We start from the raw sequence: 19,112 nt of genomic DNA, 5'->3' as shown, positions 1-19,112 counted from the left end.
ATTACTGTCCGATCAAAACTCGCAGAATAAACCGTCAAAGAAAAATCCAAAAAAACTTCCTATTGTAAATTTACAACTACAAATTATGTCATACCTTCGCTGTTTTTATGGTTAAAAGTTGTGTCTGGTCGCATAATATTCCTAGTAACAGCTACACCAATGTCTCTGGATCATTTTGAGCCGATTCAAGCCAGTTTTCATTTATTTACATGGTATGGGGGATGAATTGCTGCTTCGTCGTCCTCAATGCAAACACACGGTCGTCTTTGTCTCCATCTAGTGGTTGAACTGTGCTATTGTGACAGATTACAATTAAATATTTAATTTATGCTGCGTTCAATCTTCATTTAGTCTGACCCAGTAACGTATATGCTGACGCTTTCACCTCTACAGGTATCTCACAAGTGTTACCTTTACTATGATAGTAATATTATTCATATAGACCTTGTAGTTTCAGAGATATACTATATTCATGTTGGGTCATGTCATTTTCAAGCAGGACCCTGAACGAGAGGCCTAGGGAGGAAGAGGTTTTAAAAGGAACAGTTATGTCTATATAGTGTAGCATAGAACTATTATAAGTGACTGTTTGAAATAAAAAATGAATAAATTAAAAAGAATATCCTTGGAGAATGTGATGCCATGTGCATAAACACAGCCCAAATGATCAAGGAAATAAAAAACAAAAAGCTAAAAATGTCCTTAGTGAGGCACAAGGGTTGAAGAGAAACTAGAGAGTAAATAATACAGAGTAAATATTGTTACATTTTGAGGAAAAATGTTTATTGAATAAACACAGTGTAAGAAGACAATTAACCAGCTAGTTCATATTTTATGAACTTTGTCCAAAGGCTCCGAAATGATGTCTCTTATTCAGCATGTTCAGCCTAGAAAGAAAACAAGATAGAAGATTCAGTAGTCAGCAGTATCTATTCTTAAAACAAAAAGTAAATTAAAATGGAATGAAAATATGTGGCTTGTAAAAAATTAAACTAAGGTGCCCACATATTAATCTTTGTAAAATATTATCACACGGTTACCTTTCCATGATCACGGCTTTTGGCTCTCAGCTTGTTGACCTGGGATTCAGCAATGTCAGCACGCTCCTGAGCTTCCTCCATCTCATGCTGGACCTTCCTGAACCTGGACAAGTGAGTATTGGCTTGCTCCTCCTGCAAAGGGTTTGGAGTTGAAGTATGTTGTATTTTTTAATTTTACATCATATAAGTATGTTTTCTTTCTGTAATTTTTGATTGGTGCGACATTCCTGTATAAAAAAAATGACAACAAATGTGACTCACAGCCTCCTCTGCCTGTCTCTTGTAAGCCTTGACTTTGAGCTGCAGCTTATCCACCAGATCCTGAAGTCTGTGCACATTCTTCTTGTCCTCCTCAGTCTATACAAAAGAAGCAATGTTACCGCGCTATATAGAGAGAACATTTCAAAACCAAGAAATCATGATAGTTTTTTAGTTAAATCCCAACTTACCTGGTAGGTCAGCTCCTTCACTCTTCTCTCATATTTGCGGACTCCCTTAACAGCATCAACTCCACGTCTCTGCTCAGCTTCAACCTCAGTTTCCAGTTCACGAACCTGTAATGTGATGATGCATAGTATATCAAAACCTTGTAACGGAATTTTTGCAGTGAGAAAAGTGAATTAATTCTACATATTGAAAGTGTGATTAACACCATGAAGCAGATGTATTAAGAGCATACCCTTGACTCCAGTTTCTGGAGCTGCTTCTTGCCACCCTTCATGGCCAGGTTCTCAGCCTCATCCAGACGGTGCTGCAGGTCCTTGACTGTGACTTCCAGGTTCTTCTTCATCCTCTCCAGGTGAGCACTGGTGTCTTGCTCCTTCTTTAGCTCCTCAGCCATCATGGCAGCCTGAAATGATGGGCATCATGCATAAACAAGTGTGTTGTGAAGTGAAGTTGAATTTTCTAAAAAGAAGACTCACATCAGTGATAGCCTTTTTGGCTTTCTCCTCAGCATTTCTTGATTCCTGAATTGAATCGTCCACTTCACCCTGAACCTGTACAAGGTCAGACTCCAGCTTCTTCTTGGTGTTCAACAGGCTGGTGTTCTGAAAATTAAAAAAAAATATATGTTATGTATACAAAAGCTGGTATGTATACTATATTTTCTTGTTAATTATTGAATATAAACCTGAGAGTGAAGCAGTCCAACACGCTCACTAGCATCAACCAACTCCTGCTCAGCCACTTTGCGTCCCCTCTCTGTCTGCTCAAGAGCAGCTCTGAGCTCCTCAATCTCAGCCAACATTAGGCCATTTCTGCGCTCCACCATGGCAACCTGCTCCTTCATGTCTTCCTGTCCTCTGACAGCATCATCAAGGTGCAGTTGGGCATCCTGATAACACGTGCAAGGGTAAAGACTTAACTTTCTTTGCTCTGTAAGATTTGTTTATTCATTGATCAGACAAAGCTCACCTTGAGCTGTCCCTGGACATTCCTCAGTTGTTTCTGGGACTCAGCAGCCTGCCTATTAGCATGACTCAGCTGAATCTCCATCTCATTCAGATCTCCCTCCATCTTCTTCTTGACTCTCAGGGCATCATTCCTGCTCCTGACCTCAGAATCGAGAGTGCTCTGCATGGAGTCAATGACTCTCTGGCTGTTCCTCTTGATCTGCTCCATCTCCTCGTCCTTTTCTGCCAGCTTCCTGTCTACTTCACCTTTGATCTGGTTAAGTTCAAGCTGAACACGGAGAATCTTGGCTTCCTCATGCTCCAGTGTACCCTTAAAGAAAAAGTTGAACATACACTTAAAGGTTATTTTCTCAAAAAAATCAAGAAAAATTTCAAATGAACACTATTAACTCTTTTGTATTTTATCACACAAGGGAGTTTTTTGTATTGTAAATCATATTTTTACCTCTGCTTCCTCCAGTGCTGACTGAATTTCAGTTTTCTCAGTCTCCACGGTCTTCTTGGATTTCTCTAGCTCATGGATGCTCTTTCCACTCTCACCAATCTGTTCAGTCAGGTCTGAGATCTCCTCTGCAGCATATTAAAAGCCAAAATCCATTGCAATTAGGTATATACACATTTTTCAACCACAAACTTTGATGACCTACAGCTACAGAAGTCAAGGAAGAAGCTGTATAATCACTACAATGAGGAATTAATATAACTTTAAATATTGTGGGATTCACTTACGCTGCAGGTTCTTGTTCTCTCTCTTCATGGTCTCCAGATGATCCAGAGCTTCCTCATAAGAGTTCTTCATCTTGAACAGTTCAGTGCTGAGAGAGCGAGCCTCCTTCTGGGCTCCTTCCAGCTCTGCCTGGCCCTCCTCATATTTCTGTTTCCATTCTGCAAGGACCTAGAATTATATAGATCAATAACAATGATTAACCCTTACCAAGATCATTTTGTGTTTCATTCAAACCAGTGTGGTTTTGATTTCCTGTAACCTTATCAAAGTTCCTCTGCTTCTTGTCAAGGTTGGCAGCCAGAGAATTAGCTCTCTCTACATCAATCATGAGATCCTCCACCTCAGACTGTAACCTCTGCTTGGTCTTCTCCAGAGAGGCGCACTTTGAGTTCACAGCCTCAATGGACTCCTCAGCATCCTGCAGACGCTGGGCAAGCTTTTTCCTGTTGTGAAGAATTGTTTATACTTAATTGCATGTTGATAGTAAAATATGTGGAATGTTTTCTGGAAAAGCAAGCAATTGAATTGAAGACTAATTTAAAATGACTTACTTGGACTCCTCTAGCTCCTCAGTGCGCTGGATAGCATCAGTCTCATATTTGGTTCTCCACTGAGCCACTTCACTGTTTGCCTTGGACATTCCTCGTTGCAGCTCAGCTTTAGCCTCTTGCTCCTCCTCAAACTGCTCTCTGAGCAGATCACAGTCATGGCGGGCTGATTGAACACCATGGGCCAGGGCATTCTTGGCCTGATGAAAAATTTAAGACATATTTTACTGACCAGACTAACCCTAACCCTAACCCTGTTTACAATGCCAAGGATAAAAGTATTTTGGTAAATGGTCTTCATAATGTTTATGGTCATGATAATTAGTGCCACGGGTTCTAGCTCCGAGGTACTCCACTCCAGAAGCTGGAGAGGAGTGAACTATTACTATTACTCTATTACTATTACTCTTCTCCATACTTATTATTATTAGTGCCACGGGTTCTAACTCCGAGGCAACTATTACTCTTCTCCATACTTATTAGTGCCACGGGGTTCAAGCTCCGAGGCACTCCACTCCAGAAGCTGGAGAGGAGTGCCAACTATTAATCTTCTCCATACTTAATATTATTATTAGTGCCACGGGGTTCAAGCTCCGAGGCAACTATTAATCTTCTCCATACTTATTCTTCTTCTTCTTATTCTTCTTCCGCCGTTTTTCGGCGTGTAACTCCTCCCGCAGCTTTGAGAAAACCCGACAATATATACATCAAAACGTGCGGCTCGATCGGGGGATGGGTGCTATGACTTTTGGTGTTGAAATTCCAAAGTTTCCCAAAGTTATTCCCAAAAAAACGGGAATATTTCTCCATTGAAAATGAATGGGAATTCTTTTTTTAAAAACACAAAATTTCACCTTTTTTCAGAGTCACCTAGCTCTGTCATACGTGCACGTAGAAACATGATTTAAACTTTTAAACGGAGGAAACCTTGTCCTCTCTGGAAAAATACAAACTATTTTAACATAACATGTAAACTTTTCAAACTATGAGCAGTCAAACGAGGAGTGGAAATCACTTTTTCGTCAAAGTTAGAGTGGAAGCGGCAGTTAGCTAGAGTGTGAGAAGCAGTAAAAAATGACCTCAATTTTTATTTTTAACTCGAGCTCACGGCCAAACCGTAAAAAGGAGACAAATAATTTTTGGTCAAAATATAGACATAGGTGTTGGGATTCATAAAATGTGACTTTGACAGGCGGGGTCTGCACAAAATTTAAACGGGGGGGCTGAGACCGGCACCAATACCTGTCTCGCTCGTCATTGAACCTAATGTAATCATCTTCTTTTTTCAAAAGAATCTCACTCTGTGTTCGCACTGAGCTTACTCGCTCATTTTAAGGAATATCTGAATAAAATAAACACTGTCAGAATCTGCCGGCTTCTGTGTCTCTCACGGTGTTTTCGGTTTTTGGACAGGAGTTACGGTTTTCTCACAGTTTGCAATTGTTCGGGACCTTGTCAGAAGCCAAACTTTTTAGAATTTTGAGACATTTTTCAAGGCAGATCCTGAAATCGCCGTAGCAACCGCAGGGCCTTAGCTGACCTTGGCAACCTGTTGCTGGGCAGAATCTGACCTACTTTTTTGTGATTGGCTAAACTGATCAACCTTTTTGTGATTGGCTAATTCTACCTGTCTGTCTGTCTTGCCAGATTTCATCTTTTTTCACCTTTTTTCAGAGTCACCTAGCTTTCTCATACGTGCACGTAGAAACGTGATTCAAACTTTAAAACGGAGGAAAATTTGTGCTCTCTGGAAAAATACCAAACTGTTTTTACATGACATGTAAACTTTTCAAACTATGAGCAGTCAAATGAGGAGTGGAAATCACTTTTTCTTCAAAGTTAGAGTGGAAGTGGCAGTTAGCTAGAGTGTGAGAAGCAGTAAAACATAACCTTAATTTTTGTTTTTAACTCGAGCTCACGGCCAAACCATGAAAAGGAGACAAATCATTTTTTGTCAAAATGTAGACATAGGTGTTGGGATTCATAAAATGTGACTTTGACAGGCGGGGTCTGCACAAAATTTAAACGGGGGGGCCGAGACCGGCGGCAATATCTGTCTCGCTGCCCATTAAACCTAATGTAATCGTCTTCTTTTTTCAAAAGAATCTCACTCTGTGTTCACACTGAGCTTACTCGCTCATTTTAAAGAATATCTCAATAAAATAAACACTGTCAGAATCTGCCGGCTTCTGTGTCTCTCACGGTGTTTTCGGTTTTTGGACAGGAGTTACGGTTTTCTCACAGTTTGCAATTGTTCGGGACCTTGTCACAGAAGCCTAATTCTTTAGAATTTTGAGACATTTTTCAAGGCAGATCCTAAAATCGCCGTAGCAACCGCAGGGCCTTAAGCCCAATTTCCACTGAGTCCGGCAGCGGCGCGTTACAGCTGCGCCGCGGTCACCGGAGCAGATAGGTAACACTATAATCAATGAGAGCATCTCCACCGGGAACGTTTCAGCAGCGTGTCAGCAACGGCTCAGCAGCAGCTCCCGCGCCGCAGCGCTATCGATAGGTAGCATTTCTATTTTTGACGGAGCCGTTGCCAACTCGCGACAAGCTCAACAGAGCAGATTGCACCAGACAGGAAGTCCGACACTGAATCAGCAAAATAAAACTTCCGTTTTTCAAAATAAAACAACCCGTGCAGCCTCCCGATCGTATTTCAGCAACAAACATGAATAAAACAGTCAGATAAAGACTCCATCTAGCTACGTAGCGTACTGACAGATGGGATAAGTACATAAATCAAAGAAAATTACCAAATCAACCAAAATTGAGCAAGTTAACAAAACCGGGCCATTTAGTTGTGCTGCTACTACATCAATTACTGTAGACTAAAGGCACTCGTTCGGGTTTGATTGTGCTGCCGTAATTACTGTATTAAGTGCAACGTCATTTTAAAAGGCAGCTTTCTCTCCCAGAGCATGCTCCGGTCCGCTGCTGTAACGCTCCCGGTGTGAGTTGACGCCGGGCAGAGGACGGAGCTAAACCGTAGCACAGCCGTTCCGCGCCGCTGACGGACCCAGTGGAAATCCCCAGTTAGCTGACCTTGGCAACCTGTTGCTGGGCAGAAACTGACCTACTTTTTTGTGATTGGCTGAACTGATCTACCTTTTTGTGATTGGCTAATTCCTGTCTGTCTGTTTTGCCAGTTAACTGAGGTAATTCATGTGAATGGAGATTAATTCATGTTTACTGTGGACACAATAAATAGTTTTATTGTTTTGTATTGTAGTTATATGATTTGTGGTGTAAAAAAGATTCAACATTCATCAATAGAAGATGAACAAAATGTACATAATATAATTTCATAATTTAAAAGAAAAAGTATAATAAAATCTACTCTCTAAATGATTTGAAGATTTACTTAATAATTTCATGACAGTGATGATCCTGTCAGTGGAAAAAATGAAGACTTTAATTAATAAGTTTAAATAAATATTATTTATGCTTAAATATGATCATAATCATTACTTAATATTTTCAGGGATGTTAAGTTGAGAATAAAGTACATTGATAAGGAAAAAATAAATAGTGTACTCGTCCCGGCAGTAGCCCCGTGGCACTCAAAATTTCCCTGGAATTTTCTAGTTGTGTGGGAGCTGCAAAGCTCCCACACTATGTTATCTTCGCTCTTTATTTATTTATTTATTATTTCGCCGTTTTTCGTAGCGTAACTAGTCCTACACGATTTGTCATATCAACTTCGTTTCAATGTCAAATTGTACATATCCATAAGGAGATGTGTGCTATTACTTTTCATATCTCTAACATATTCCATTGATTTTATATAATTTTTTAAAACATTAAAATTTATAATGGAAAGTCAATGGGAGCGATGTTTGAAAGCTCATATCTCAAGAAGTAAAAGTGCTAAAGTGTTCAAACTTCAACTACAGGTGGCCCATGAGCAAATGCTTCACATATTGTAAAGAATGATCTATAGCGCCACCATGTGGTCAGTTATTACGTGTTTCACATTTTGGCTTATAACTCATGAACCATAAGGCGTATTCAAACAATCTTTGCACAGTGTGTTCCTTGGATGGTACTTAGTAGACTGATATAGGCCACGCCCATTTGCGTCTAGAACATTTTTCCGCCATTTTGATTTTTTTGAAAAATACATTTTTTACTACTTTTGGCACATTTTTCATCCAATCTTCATCAAACTTGGTACACAACATGTTTAGAGGACCCCGAACACAGCTATTATCAGTTTTTTGGTATCACTTACCGTTTGTCCGTAATTGGTTAGCAACCTTTGAGGGCGTGGCCTGATGCATTTAACGATCAATAACTCTTCAATGCTGATTCAGATCGCCACAAAATTTGATAATCTTGTACACATGGTGGCACTGTACCATTCTGTAAAATTTGATACAACTTTACCAAATGGGGGCGCTACTGTAATATTATAACACAATATTCCTACAGTTCTGTTGTCTTCAATGAAATGAAACTTGGTATATTAGTTCTCCATGTCAATGTGTACGATATAGTGAAACATGGAGCCAATAGCCCCACCTTGTGGCCATTAGTGAAACACCAACATATGACTTATTAAGTTCCATATCTTTTAATGTCAACCTTCTATGATGACAGCAGAATTGTACAGATGGGGATATTGAACACCTTTGTGGTATTTAATGAAACTTCACCTGTAGGTGGCGCCACAAAATGTTGAATAATTGCTGCTCCAACAGAAATCTGCAGTGAAGGTAGCAATAACAGGAATGGTGGCAGCGGCTGCATCTGGCAGTTTGCGAGGGATGCGTCTGCCAGTTTGCAGCTCCCACACGCAATTTCTTATGAAATTGCTAAATTTTCTAGTTATTCTTATTCTTCCGCCGTTTTTTGGCGCGTAACTCCTCCCGCAGCTTTGAGAAAACCCCGACAATATATACATCAAAACGTGCGGCTTGATCGGGGGAGGGGTGCTATGACTTTTGGTGTTGAAATTTGGAGCTGGGCAGAATCTGACCTACTCTTTTGTGATTGGCTAAACTGATCTACCTTTTTGTGATTGGCCAATTCTTCCTGTCTGTCTGTTTTGCCAGTTAACTGAGGTAGCGGCCGAGCTAGTATTGATACTCTCTCTATATATATACATATGAATTATATTGACACTCTTACTGCTCAAATGCAGGCTGGTGTGTGTGTGTGTGTGTGTGTGTGAGAGAGTACACACTGTGTTGTAAAGTGCTGTAGTGTAGTGCTTAGAGTTAGTGCATGTTGCTACTAAGTGTAACATCTACTGTCACACTTGATACTGACTAGTAAGATGTACTTAATACTGCCACAGTAAAAGTTACTTAGTGTTATATGATCAGGATGACTTTTGAACACTTGAAATAAATCGTGTACTCGTCCCGGCAGTAGCCCTGTGGCACTCAAAATTTCCCTGGAATTTTCTAGTTAGTGCCACGGGTTCTAGCTCCGAGGCAACTATTAATCTTCTCCATACTTATTATTCTTCCGCTTCTTCCGCCGTTTTTCGGCGCGTAACTCCTCCCTCAGCTTTGAGAAAACCCCGACAATATATACATCAAAACGTGCAGCTCAATCGGGGGAGGGGTGCTATGATTTTTGGTGTTGAAATTCCAGATCCCAAAGTTATTATTTTTTAAAACCACAAAATTTCACCTTTTTTCAGAGTCACCTAGCTCGCTCATACGTGCACGTAGAAACGTGATTCAAACTTCAAGACGGAGGAAAACTTGTCCTCTCTGGAAAAATACCAAACTGTTTACATAACATGTAAACTTTTCAAATTATAAGCAGTCAAACGAGTAGTGGAAATCACTTTTTCTTCAAAGTTAGAGTGGAAGCGTCAGTTATTGACACTCTCAGTGCTCAAATGCAGGCCAGGTGTGTGTGTGTGTGGGTGTGTGTGTGTGTGTACACACTGTGTTGTAGGTTGTAGTGCTTAGAGTTAGTGCATGTTGCTACTACCTTGTGCTCTGTGTACTACTCTCTTCTTACATCTACTGTTACACTTGATACTGACTAGTAAGATGTAGTTAATACTGCCACAGTAAAAGTTACTTAGTGTTATATGATCAGGGTGACTTTTGAACATTGGAAATAAATCGTGTACTCGTCCCGGCAGTAGCCCCGTGGCACTCAAAATTTCCCTGGAATTTTCTAGTGTTTACTTTATAATTCTCTTTTGCCAAATTTATATATCTAACCCTTTAACAAAGTATTTCCTCAGTAGGTATTACTGGGCCAAAAAGAAATAAAGTTGAAAAAAAAGGGTGCATTAATATTATGAGGCAAATTTTAGGTAAAAAAATAAATGAATTAACTTCAATTTACTCTCTATTGTGGTTGAATATATTTAAAACAAATTGGCCCCAACTTATTTGGAAAAAATATTGTTTTTAGAATATGTGTCATGTATCATTCTCTGCTCTCTTCTTTGTGGTTACACCATGGGACATTTTCAGGAGCACTAAGTCTTACTTTTGATTTAAAAAATGTTGCAAATGTTGTCAAATGACAAAAAAACAAAACAAGATCTACATATTGATAAACCTGATGCATGCTTTTAAAACTATTTGAATTTCTCATCTTGTCAACCCTTTTTGCCTACAATTGTCTCTCATTATTTTCTGTTCATGATTTTCTGAAGTTTTCAGATTTTCATTGTTTGCAATGATAATGACTGACAATTACTTCAAATGAAATGGACTACCCAGTTCCACCAGTAGGCGAATAATAGGAGATTAAAATGCTTTATACCTTCACTTCCTCCTCAACGTGTCTCTTCAACTCCTCAATCTGCTGAGTGTAAGCCTGTTTGCCCCTGGTCAGCTGGGAAACAAGAGCATCTTTCTCCTCAAGCTGGCGAGAAAACTCACCTGAATGACAAAATGTTAATGAGTCATTTATCAAAATGATCATATGTGGTTTTTATTACTAGTTTTCATCACAGGTGACTTACCATTCTCTGTCTGCAGTCTTGCCCTCTGTGCATTAATGTCATTCAGCTGGCGCACATTCTCATCGTTTTTGGCCTTAAGCTCACTCAGCTGGTCCTCAACAGTTCTGCACATTTTTTCCAAGTTACCCTATGAAAACAAAACATTTAGAATTATGAACATGAACAAAGCAAGTGTCTTGTATTTGTCTAAGTTGGAGAGTACTTCATAATTATCCTATACTGTATAATCCATATTTATAACCATTAATGACAGCCAATATTTCAGTTATAAACTTACTTTGGATTTAGCTACAGCCTCCATGTTGCTGGAGAGATCATCAATCTCCATCTTGTACTCGCTCTTCTCCTTCTCCAGCTTCTGCTTGACACGCTGGAGGTTATCAATCTGCTCTCCCAGCTCTGCAACGCTGTCGGCCTGCTTCTTGCGGAGAGCTGCTGCGGTAGCTTCATGCTGGAGGGTTGACTCTTCAAGATCACGGCGCAGCTTCTGGAACTCAGCCTCACGCTTCTTGTTCATCTCAATCTGAGCGGCTGTTGCTCCACCAGCTTCCTCAAGCCTCTCACTGATCTCCTCAAGTTCCCTGGAGAGGTCAGCCCTCTGTTTCTCCACCTTTGCCCGAGCAGCCCGTTCAGCCTCAATTTCTTCTTCCAGCTCCTCAACACGTGCCTAGGTTGGATGATCCCAATATAAAGAAGACTTGTTAACTGAACACACTATGAGCAGTGATTTTTCAGTCACAGAGTATAACATTCATATGAGTATAACATTCATTTCAAATACTAACCTGGAGCTCCTTGATTTTCTTCTGAAGCTGAGCACCAAGAGACTGTTCATCCTCAATCTTGCTGAGCAACTGGCTGGTCTCAAACTCCTTCCTGGAATAGGAAAAAAGATATTACTGTTGTATTGCATTATGGCAATGAATCATTGTAAGGATTAAATATAAAAACAGAAAACGTACTTCTTGATTTTCTCGTCAGCTTGCTGTTTGTCATTCTCCAGATCCATTATGGATTCCTGGGCCAGTTTCAGATCTCCCTCAAGCTTCCTCTTGGCTCTCTCAAGGTCCATACGGAGCTTCTTCTCTTGCTCCAGTGATCCCTCAAGCTTTTGAGATGATATTATAACGTTGACATTAAATAATGTTTTGAATTTTTATCATGGAATGTCGATTCTCACACACAAATGAACAATACAGATATGTTATCAAAAACAATGTTTTCTCACATCGTCCACTTGTTGTTCCAGCTTAGTCTTGGCCTTGGTCAGAGTGTTGACTTTGTCTTCCTCTGCCTGGAGATCATCCAGTGTTTGTTGGTGAGCCTCTTGGAGGGCTTTCTTCTCCTTGGTCAACTTGGCAAGAGACTCATCTTGAGATGCCATCTCCTCTGTCAAGTTTTTCACCTGAAAATGTCGGGAAAGGGGCATTATTTCCATCACTTTACACCCATATGTTTGAAAGCTAACATCAAATACATTGCCTTATAAAAAATAAATAAATACAGGATTAAAATGATTCCAACCTTGTTTTCTGTGGCATGTTTCTCCTTCTCCACTTTAGCCAAGGTGAGCTCCAAGTCATCAATATCTTTCTTCAGCTCGGAGCATTCATCCTCCAGCTTCCTCTTCTTGCCAGTCAGCTCAGCATTGATTTCCTCTTCATCTTCCAGTCTCTCGGTTGTCTCTTTGAGTTTGGCCTCAAGTTGGATCTTGCTCTTAATCAGGCCTTCACACCTTTCCTCAGCATCTGAGAGGTTCTCAACTTCCTACAGTATATTTTAACATACAGTAAATTAATGGACAATGTATTCTCTACATGTACATAAATAGTTTAAGGGTTAATAAAAATGTGAAAATGTTAACTACAATATTCAATTAATGGAGTGTGGATATGACAGAGTCACTCTTGCTTTCGTATCCTACTTACCGCAGACACTTGCAATTGCAGGTCATTCTTTTCCTGCAGCAGGGAAACCATCTTCTCCTCCAGCTCCTTCTTCTTGGCTAGAGCAGTAGCCAGGTCTGTCTGCATCTTCCCATAGTTCTCCTTCATTGCAGACAGCTCCTTCTCAGTCTCAGCACTCTTCAGAAGAGGCTTGATCTTGAAGTACAGATTCATCCATGGCCAGTTTTTCACATTCATGAATGAACGGATATTGTACTGAATGGAGAAGATAGCTTCCCTGGAAAATTAATACGAATAAAGTGTAACTTTTCTGTAATGCTATTTCATTAAAAACAAAAAAACAGCTGTTATGAATAGAACAGTTCAGAGTACTGTATGATAATCCTACCTCCTCTCCATCATCTTTACAAACTCTTTCCTCATGAGGTATCCTCTGCTGAGAGCTTGAGTCATGGTCACCAGAATAAACAGTTTTTCATCTCTCATCTCCTCCAGAGCACCCAGCAGACCAGCTTTGAAGAACACCTGTGTGGTTGTTTGAAGGGACTCAGTAATCAGCATTCTCTGATACAAAAGAATGTATGTACATACCATATATTGACATTGTTCATAGAGATTAACCTTTGTGTGTCCAAACATGTATTGAGTGTGATCCACGTCAATAGAGCCTAGCAGCTTCTCACTAGCTTTCTTGTTGTCAATGAACTGTCCCTCAGGGATGACGCTGGCATTCAATACTTTGTATCTACAAGAAAATATTGTATTGTTACTTACAATGGCCCCACATCTTGGTGGGCTGTTTTTAACTCAACTGAAATCAACTTGATTTGCTTATATTAAATGATATCACCTTTGCTTGAAGTCACCATAGAGGATTCTGCTGGGGAAGCCCTTTCTGCAGATTCTGATGCCTTCCAGCACACCGTTACACCTCAGCTGATGGATGACCAAGAAGTTCTCCATAAGACCTGAAAGTTCCAAAATCATATTCAAAATGTTTGTTTTCATCAATGTGTCACATTCAGTGTGCAAGATTAGGCCAGGTGCTTCATACCTGGGGTCTTTGATTCATTAGGAATGAGGCAACGGACAAAATGAGGGTGAGTGCTCCTCAAGTTGGTCATCAGCTTGCCCAAGTTCTCCTGTGGATCAGCAACATAAGAAAAATGGTCAACAGTATTTCAAAATTATGTTTTTAATAGTTTAAAATATGAAACAATACGTACCCTGAAAAGAGCAGACACAGTCTGGAAGGAACCACCCTTCTTCTTCTTTCCACCCTTGCCACCACCACCACCAGCAGCCTCTGTTTTCACAAACAGAAAACTGTCAATTAATTCTGCGTGATTATACGTGCATGTGCGTGATTATACATGCATGTATATATTAATACAGAATAGTCAGCAGCTATATTCAAGGCCTGAACCAAGTGTAACAGACACATGGTTTCTTACTCCTCACTACAAACATAGTGAATGTCGTATAACATCATAAATTGCAACTGATTAAGCTGCTAATAGCTAATGTAAATCTCATTGTTGATCACTTTCTTGTACAGGCAGTAATAGAAAATAGTTTTTAAAATTGTGGTTAAAAAAATGTAACGTGTTTTTGATAGAACATATATCAGCTGTACTGTTACTCAGAGTTCCTGATCACTCTACTCAATCTTATTTCGCACCTTCTGCACCATGTTTTGCATACAGGAAGCACAGAAGTTTGTTGGAGGCCTTCTGGTAGAGCTGGATAACTGAGTCATTCAAGGGATCCTTGTTCTTTTCCAACCAGCCAGTGATATTGTAGTCAACTGTACCAGCATAGTGAACCAGGGAGAAGTGAGCCTCAGGCACACCCTTTTTAGGCTTTGGCTTCTCAAAGGCCTTGGTCTTGCCAAGATGCTGATCATGCAACTTGTTCTTGAAAGAAGTGTCAGAGGCCTTGGGGAACATGCACTCCTCTTCAAGGATGGAGAAGATGCCCATTGGCTGAGAAAAAAAAAATCACATCGAAGGTTTAACAGTGGAAGCAAACATGATTAAAAAATCACTTTGACTTGATTGACTACTGACCTTCTCAATAAGCTCAATGCAGGCAGCCAAGTCCATACCAAAGTCAATGAACTCCCAGACAATGCCTTCTTTCTTGTACTCCTCTTGCTCCAGGACAAACATGTGGTGGTTGAAGAACTGTTGCAGTTTCTCATTGGTGAAGTTGATGCAGAGTTGCTCCAGGCTGTTGAACTGTAATTATGGTGACATAATGAGTCATAGAAAAACATTTTTGACATGACTCAAATATTCTTCAGATCACTCACATCGAAGATCTCAAATCCTGCGATATCCAACACTCCAATGAAGAACTGTCTTGCCTGCTTTGTGTCCAGCATCTCATTGATACGGATGACCATCCACAAGAACATTTTCTCATAGATAGACTTGCACAGAGCACTGACAGAATTGTGGACCTAGAAATAAAGATTTTAGAATGATCACAATCATATTTTCTTGTTAAAATGGAAATATTGCCACTTTATATGTTCATATATTGGACTTTCTTTATCTTACCTGTGGCACAGTCTGACCTTTGGTTACCATCTCATTTCCGACCTTGACTCTTGGGTAGCACAGAGCTTTCAACATATCCGCTGAGTTCAGGCCCAGGAGGTAGGCGATTTTATCAGCCACTGATGGAAAACCAAACTGTTAACCATCTGTGAACTGGGATATGTTTACAAATATATGTTATTAATCAATGGCAGATTTTCTATAAGATATCATTATCCGAGTTACCCTCAGTGCCATCAGGTTCAGCCTGCTCCTCACGCTGCTTCTGCTTGAATTTCATGTTGCCATGATGCATCACAGCACCAGTCAGCTTGTAGATGCCCTGCTTCTCCTCACCGGTGAAGCCCAAAATGTCAATAGCAGTCTATATTGAACATGAAGAAGAGTTATTGGTATTTGAAAAACTTCCCGGTTGCATTAAGCATACAAGATATACTTAACTAAAATGTTTTCTTACATCTGTTGCAATGAACTCCTCCACATCATCAATGCTCTTCACAGAGATTTCACCCTGACTGACCATTGGGAAATCATAGGGGTTGGTGGTGATCAGAAGACCCTCTATAGGAGCACAGTAAAAATACACATCATGGCTTGGTCTTGTCTCTGGCATTATTTAAGTTTCAGTGTACAAAGTAACATACCCAGGAGCGCAGGTTGGTGGCCAGTCATCAGCTGATAGAAGATGTGGTAGCTCCTTTCAGCAGACAACTGGAAGGTTACACGGGACTTCTCCAGCAGATCTAAGAAAAACAAATTTAACCAGACACAGTGTGATCACTCTATTACAGTTTAAAACTGTTACTTTATCAAAACAATATGACACTCCAGATTAATCTTGATTCACATCATGGTTGAAACTTACAAGTTTCAATATCAGCTGAAGCCAGCTTCCCAGAAGAGCCAAAGTGGATTCTGATGAATTTACCCTAGGGATCCAGATCATTGATAACATCAGCTTTTGTAATTTAGCGACAATATGTCTTGAGATGTTCCCTGGATTACTTACAAAACGAGAGGAGTTGTCATTCCTCACAGTCTTGGCATTACCATAGGACTCCAGCAGAGGGTTGGCTGCAACAATTTGGTCCTCAAGGGAGCCCTGCAAGAGAGGATTTGAGTTACATGAGCTAAACATTCACATTAACTTTCCTCTGACAAACAATTTTATATTAAACAACCAATTTACCTGCATCTTTCCAGGAGTTGGCTCAGCCTTCTTGGCTCCAATAGCTGCAATTGTTGCAAAGTACTGGATGACACGTTTGGTGTTGACAGTCTTTCCTGCACCGGATTCTCCACTGGGGTATAAGAGACACATGTCAAGATACTGCTTTATTATCATCATATGATTTAGCATTACAGTTTCTGTTATACTTACGTGATCAGGATAGACTGGTTTTCACGATCTGAAATACAAACATAGACATTTCACATGAATTTCTTTTTATAATTCCCTCAATAAACTTATGTGTAAGCTTAATTCTACATGATTTAACACTGCTAACTTTCATTTTACCTGTGTGCATGAACTGATAGGCATTATCAGAGATGGAGAAGATGTGAGGTGGTGCCTCAATCCTCTTCTTGCCTCTGTATCCTCCAACAACTATAGCATCATACACAGGAAGCCACTTGTAGGGATTCACAACAACACAAAACAGCCCAGAATAGGTCTGTAATAGAACAAATAGAAAATAAACACAGTATTAACGTTTAGATTCTCAGATATAAATACTCATTGCATTAGTTAAGTGGAAACTTACGTAGATCATCCATGATGCAAAACGCTCTTTGAGGTTATACAACACAGTAGGCTCATTGAGGTGGGTCATCATGACCATGTCCTCAATTTTATCATACTTTGGAGGGTTCCTGGGAAAGATTTCATCTTCTTTTACAGTAAGTGTCTGGAAAAAGAGAAAAAGTAAAAGTGGTTTTCCTAAGATGTCTTTTTCAAATTTAGAGTTCATCAGTTGATGTCCTTGTCAACCACTGTGTTAGTATGAACTTAAAGCCACTACAAAACACCCACATAGAAAAGTGTCTTCATTGGAAATACACCTACCTCTTTTCCATCCAGAGTCTCAATGGTGACTTTGCCACCTTCTCTCTTCACAAGTGTACCCTTAAGATACATTTCTTCCTTATGCACCACAAAGAAGGAAGTTTTGGCATCAAAAGGAGCGGCTTGAGCCTCAATCCTTTCCTTCTCTGGCTTCCGGAGATAGATGGCCGCCGGGCCATAGCACTCCATCTCTGCGTCTGTGCTCATGGTGGCACCTTAGTGGAGACTGAAAAGATCACAGAAATATCAGCATAATGTAGAAATAAAAAATCTTGTATCCATCTGACGTTGGAGATTTGACATGTTTTACCTCAACTGACTCCAAAAGAAGATGACTGGTACAGTATGTGATGGAGTGTCAAGATGCTATGAAGAAGATGGGGAAACATGAGTACAATATTTTTTTTCAGTTAGTTTTTCTCATTTTAAATCTTACTTGCAGAATGTCAGTTTGAGAGCAGTCAAGTGCGAAGGTCGTAAATTTATTCACTTAACTTAAGTGCCAGCTGTACTCAGTTCAATCATCAATTTTCAAAAACTGACTTCCACAACCAGAGAAATAGTGCTCTTCTTAATGGTCACTTAGTATACAGTATGTGTTGAGACAGGGTATGTACTGTACTAAGTGTGTGAGTATTTCAAGAAATTGCTTTGAAATAATGTTGATATGCCATGAAATTCCATCTGAATGTCGCCTGAAACAAAGATGAATCAAACAAAATAATATGGACAAAATACATTTGTAATTACTTTAACTTACTGACTAATCAAAAGGAGTTAAAACTGAGATCATAGTCGATACACTCACCTATGTTGGGTGCCTACCAGTTCAGGAGAAGTCCAGGGCTGCTGCTTTTATAGAGGGTGAGAAGGCTTGGTCAGCTGCAGTCTCTGACTCAATTTGGTCATGGCCTTATCCTGTTACTTATTTTGCAGCAGTGACGTTTATGCAGCTGGTAAACAATTTTATTTGTAACTATTATTTTAAAACTATATAATGCATTAAAATGTGATCACAAATGTGAATGTGACATACACAATGTGGTTCTAAGAATATTGAATAAAATGTAATATAAAACTGACAATTGTTTAGTGAGAAAGTGGAATATTTACAGTAGAATGAACTACATTACTAATAAATTCTATGTACATTATACTGAAGACAAATACCTTACTCACTACTAAAACCATTTTAATTTACTTTCAACATGCTTGCTTTCAATGTTGACTGTGAACACATTCTCTTAAAAAACAAAAGAGAAATTATATATAGGTATATACATGCACAGATACTCCAGTAAGACAAACAAACTAAATCAAGGTCTACCTCAGTAATCATAAATATAAAAGTATTTAGAGTGAAAGAAGGAGGAGCATATACATTTCTCCCCTAAATTAATCATCAGTGACTCATAAAGTTGCTATTATAAATGTAGGTCCACTACTGCCTCCAAGTACAGTCATGGGGTGATGGCCAAATTTTATCATTCATCAAAAGTGCAGAATATGGTTTGTGTGCAATTCCAACAAATATAGTGCTTGATTTAAAGGGCATGGAAGTTGAATCGTGTACTTAACATCAACAGTATTTTTCTGTTACATAAACAAACAGAGGGTTGAATTTGGAAATTCTATTATTTTAACCTTTAATATAAACTATATTTATGTATCAGGGGAAATTATTTCCAATTCTTCATAATGCTTGACAACATTAATGCAATATTTACCAAAACTTTAAATGTGCTCACAAAAGCCTATGTGTTTCTGTGTGTGTGTCAGTAATACCAAAATAATACTCTCAACATAATTCATCGCTGTATTAATCTTAAAAATCCTATAAATGTAAACTTGTTAATTTGGAAATGATAGCACTTAGTTAAGATCCCGTCACATT

At 39.4% G+C, this 19,112-nt stretch overlaps 1 protein-coding gene across 1 annotated transcript; it reads right to left on the bottom strand.

Moving 5' to 3' along the window:
- Positions 1-801: 801 nt before the first annotated feature.
- LOC128360228 (myosin heavy chain, fast skeletal muscle-like) lies at positions 802-17,425 on the bottom strand. The gene is made up of 39 exons (XM_053320614.1): positions 17,219-17,425; positions 16,917-17,060; positions 16,670-16,826; positions 16,532-16,559; positions 16,340-16,451; positions 16,160-16,252; positions 16,016-16,079; positions 15,795-15,893; positions 15,608-15,711; positions 15,376-15,514; positions 15,151-15,269; positions 14,901-15,050; positions 14,656-14,826; positions 14,268-14,571; positions 13,813-13,892; positions 13,641-13,728; positions 13,437-13,554; positions 13,208-13,331; positions 12,975-13,111; positions 12,608-12,863; positions 12,204-12,446; positions 11,908-12,084; positions 11,642-11,787; positions 11,465-11,555; positions 10,957-11,346; positions 10,680-10,806; positions 10,478-10,596; positions 3,734-3,930; positions 3,442-3,625; positions 3,185-3,350; positions 2,901-3,025; positions 2,457-2,765; positions 2,173-2,376; positions 1,964-2,089; positions 1,720-1,890; positions 1,490-1,594; positions 1,302-1,397; positions 1,041-1,172; positions 802-887 (listed from the first exon to the last, which is right to left on the bottom strand). Exons 1-39 carry the CDS (start codon positions 17,423-17,425, stop codon positions 870-872), a joined length of 5,820 nt encoding a protein of 1,939 aa, XP_053176589.1. The 3' UTR covers positions 802-869.
- Positions 17,426-19,112: the final 1,687 nt, after the last annotated feature.

The sequence above is a fragment of the Scomber japonicus genome, chromosome 6, assembly GCF_027409825.1.
Source record: "Scomber japonicus isolate fScoJap1 chromosome 6, fScoJap1.pri, whole genome shotgun sequence".
NCBI lineage: Eukaryota > Metazoa > Chordata > Actinopteri > Scombriformes > Scombridae > Scomber > Scomber japonicus.
Note: the sequence above shows the minus strand (reverse complement) of the source record. Positions and strands in the feature narration are given on the sequence as shown.

What these genes read in the sequence shown, in the direction of transcription:
- LOC128360228 (XM_053320614.1), bottom strand. Translation starts at nt 17,425, where the DNA reads ATGAGCACAGACGCAGAGATGGAGTGCTATGGCCCGGCGGCCATCTAT. An exon ending in ATGACAACTCCTCTCGTTTT is followed by an intron (nt 16,080 to 16,159) that starts GTAAGTAATCCA and finishes CTGGATCCCTAG; the next exon opens with GGTAAATTCATCAGAATCCA. An exon ending in TAATGAATCAAAGACCCCAG is followed by an intron (nt 13,555 to 13,640) that starts GTATGAAGCACC and finishes TGGAACTTTCAG; the next exon opens with GTCTTATGGAGAACTTCTTG.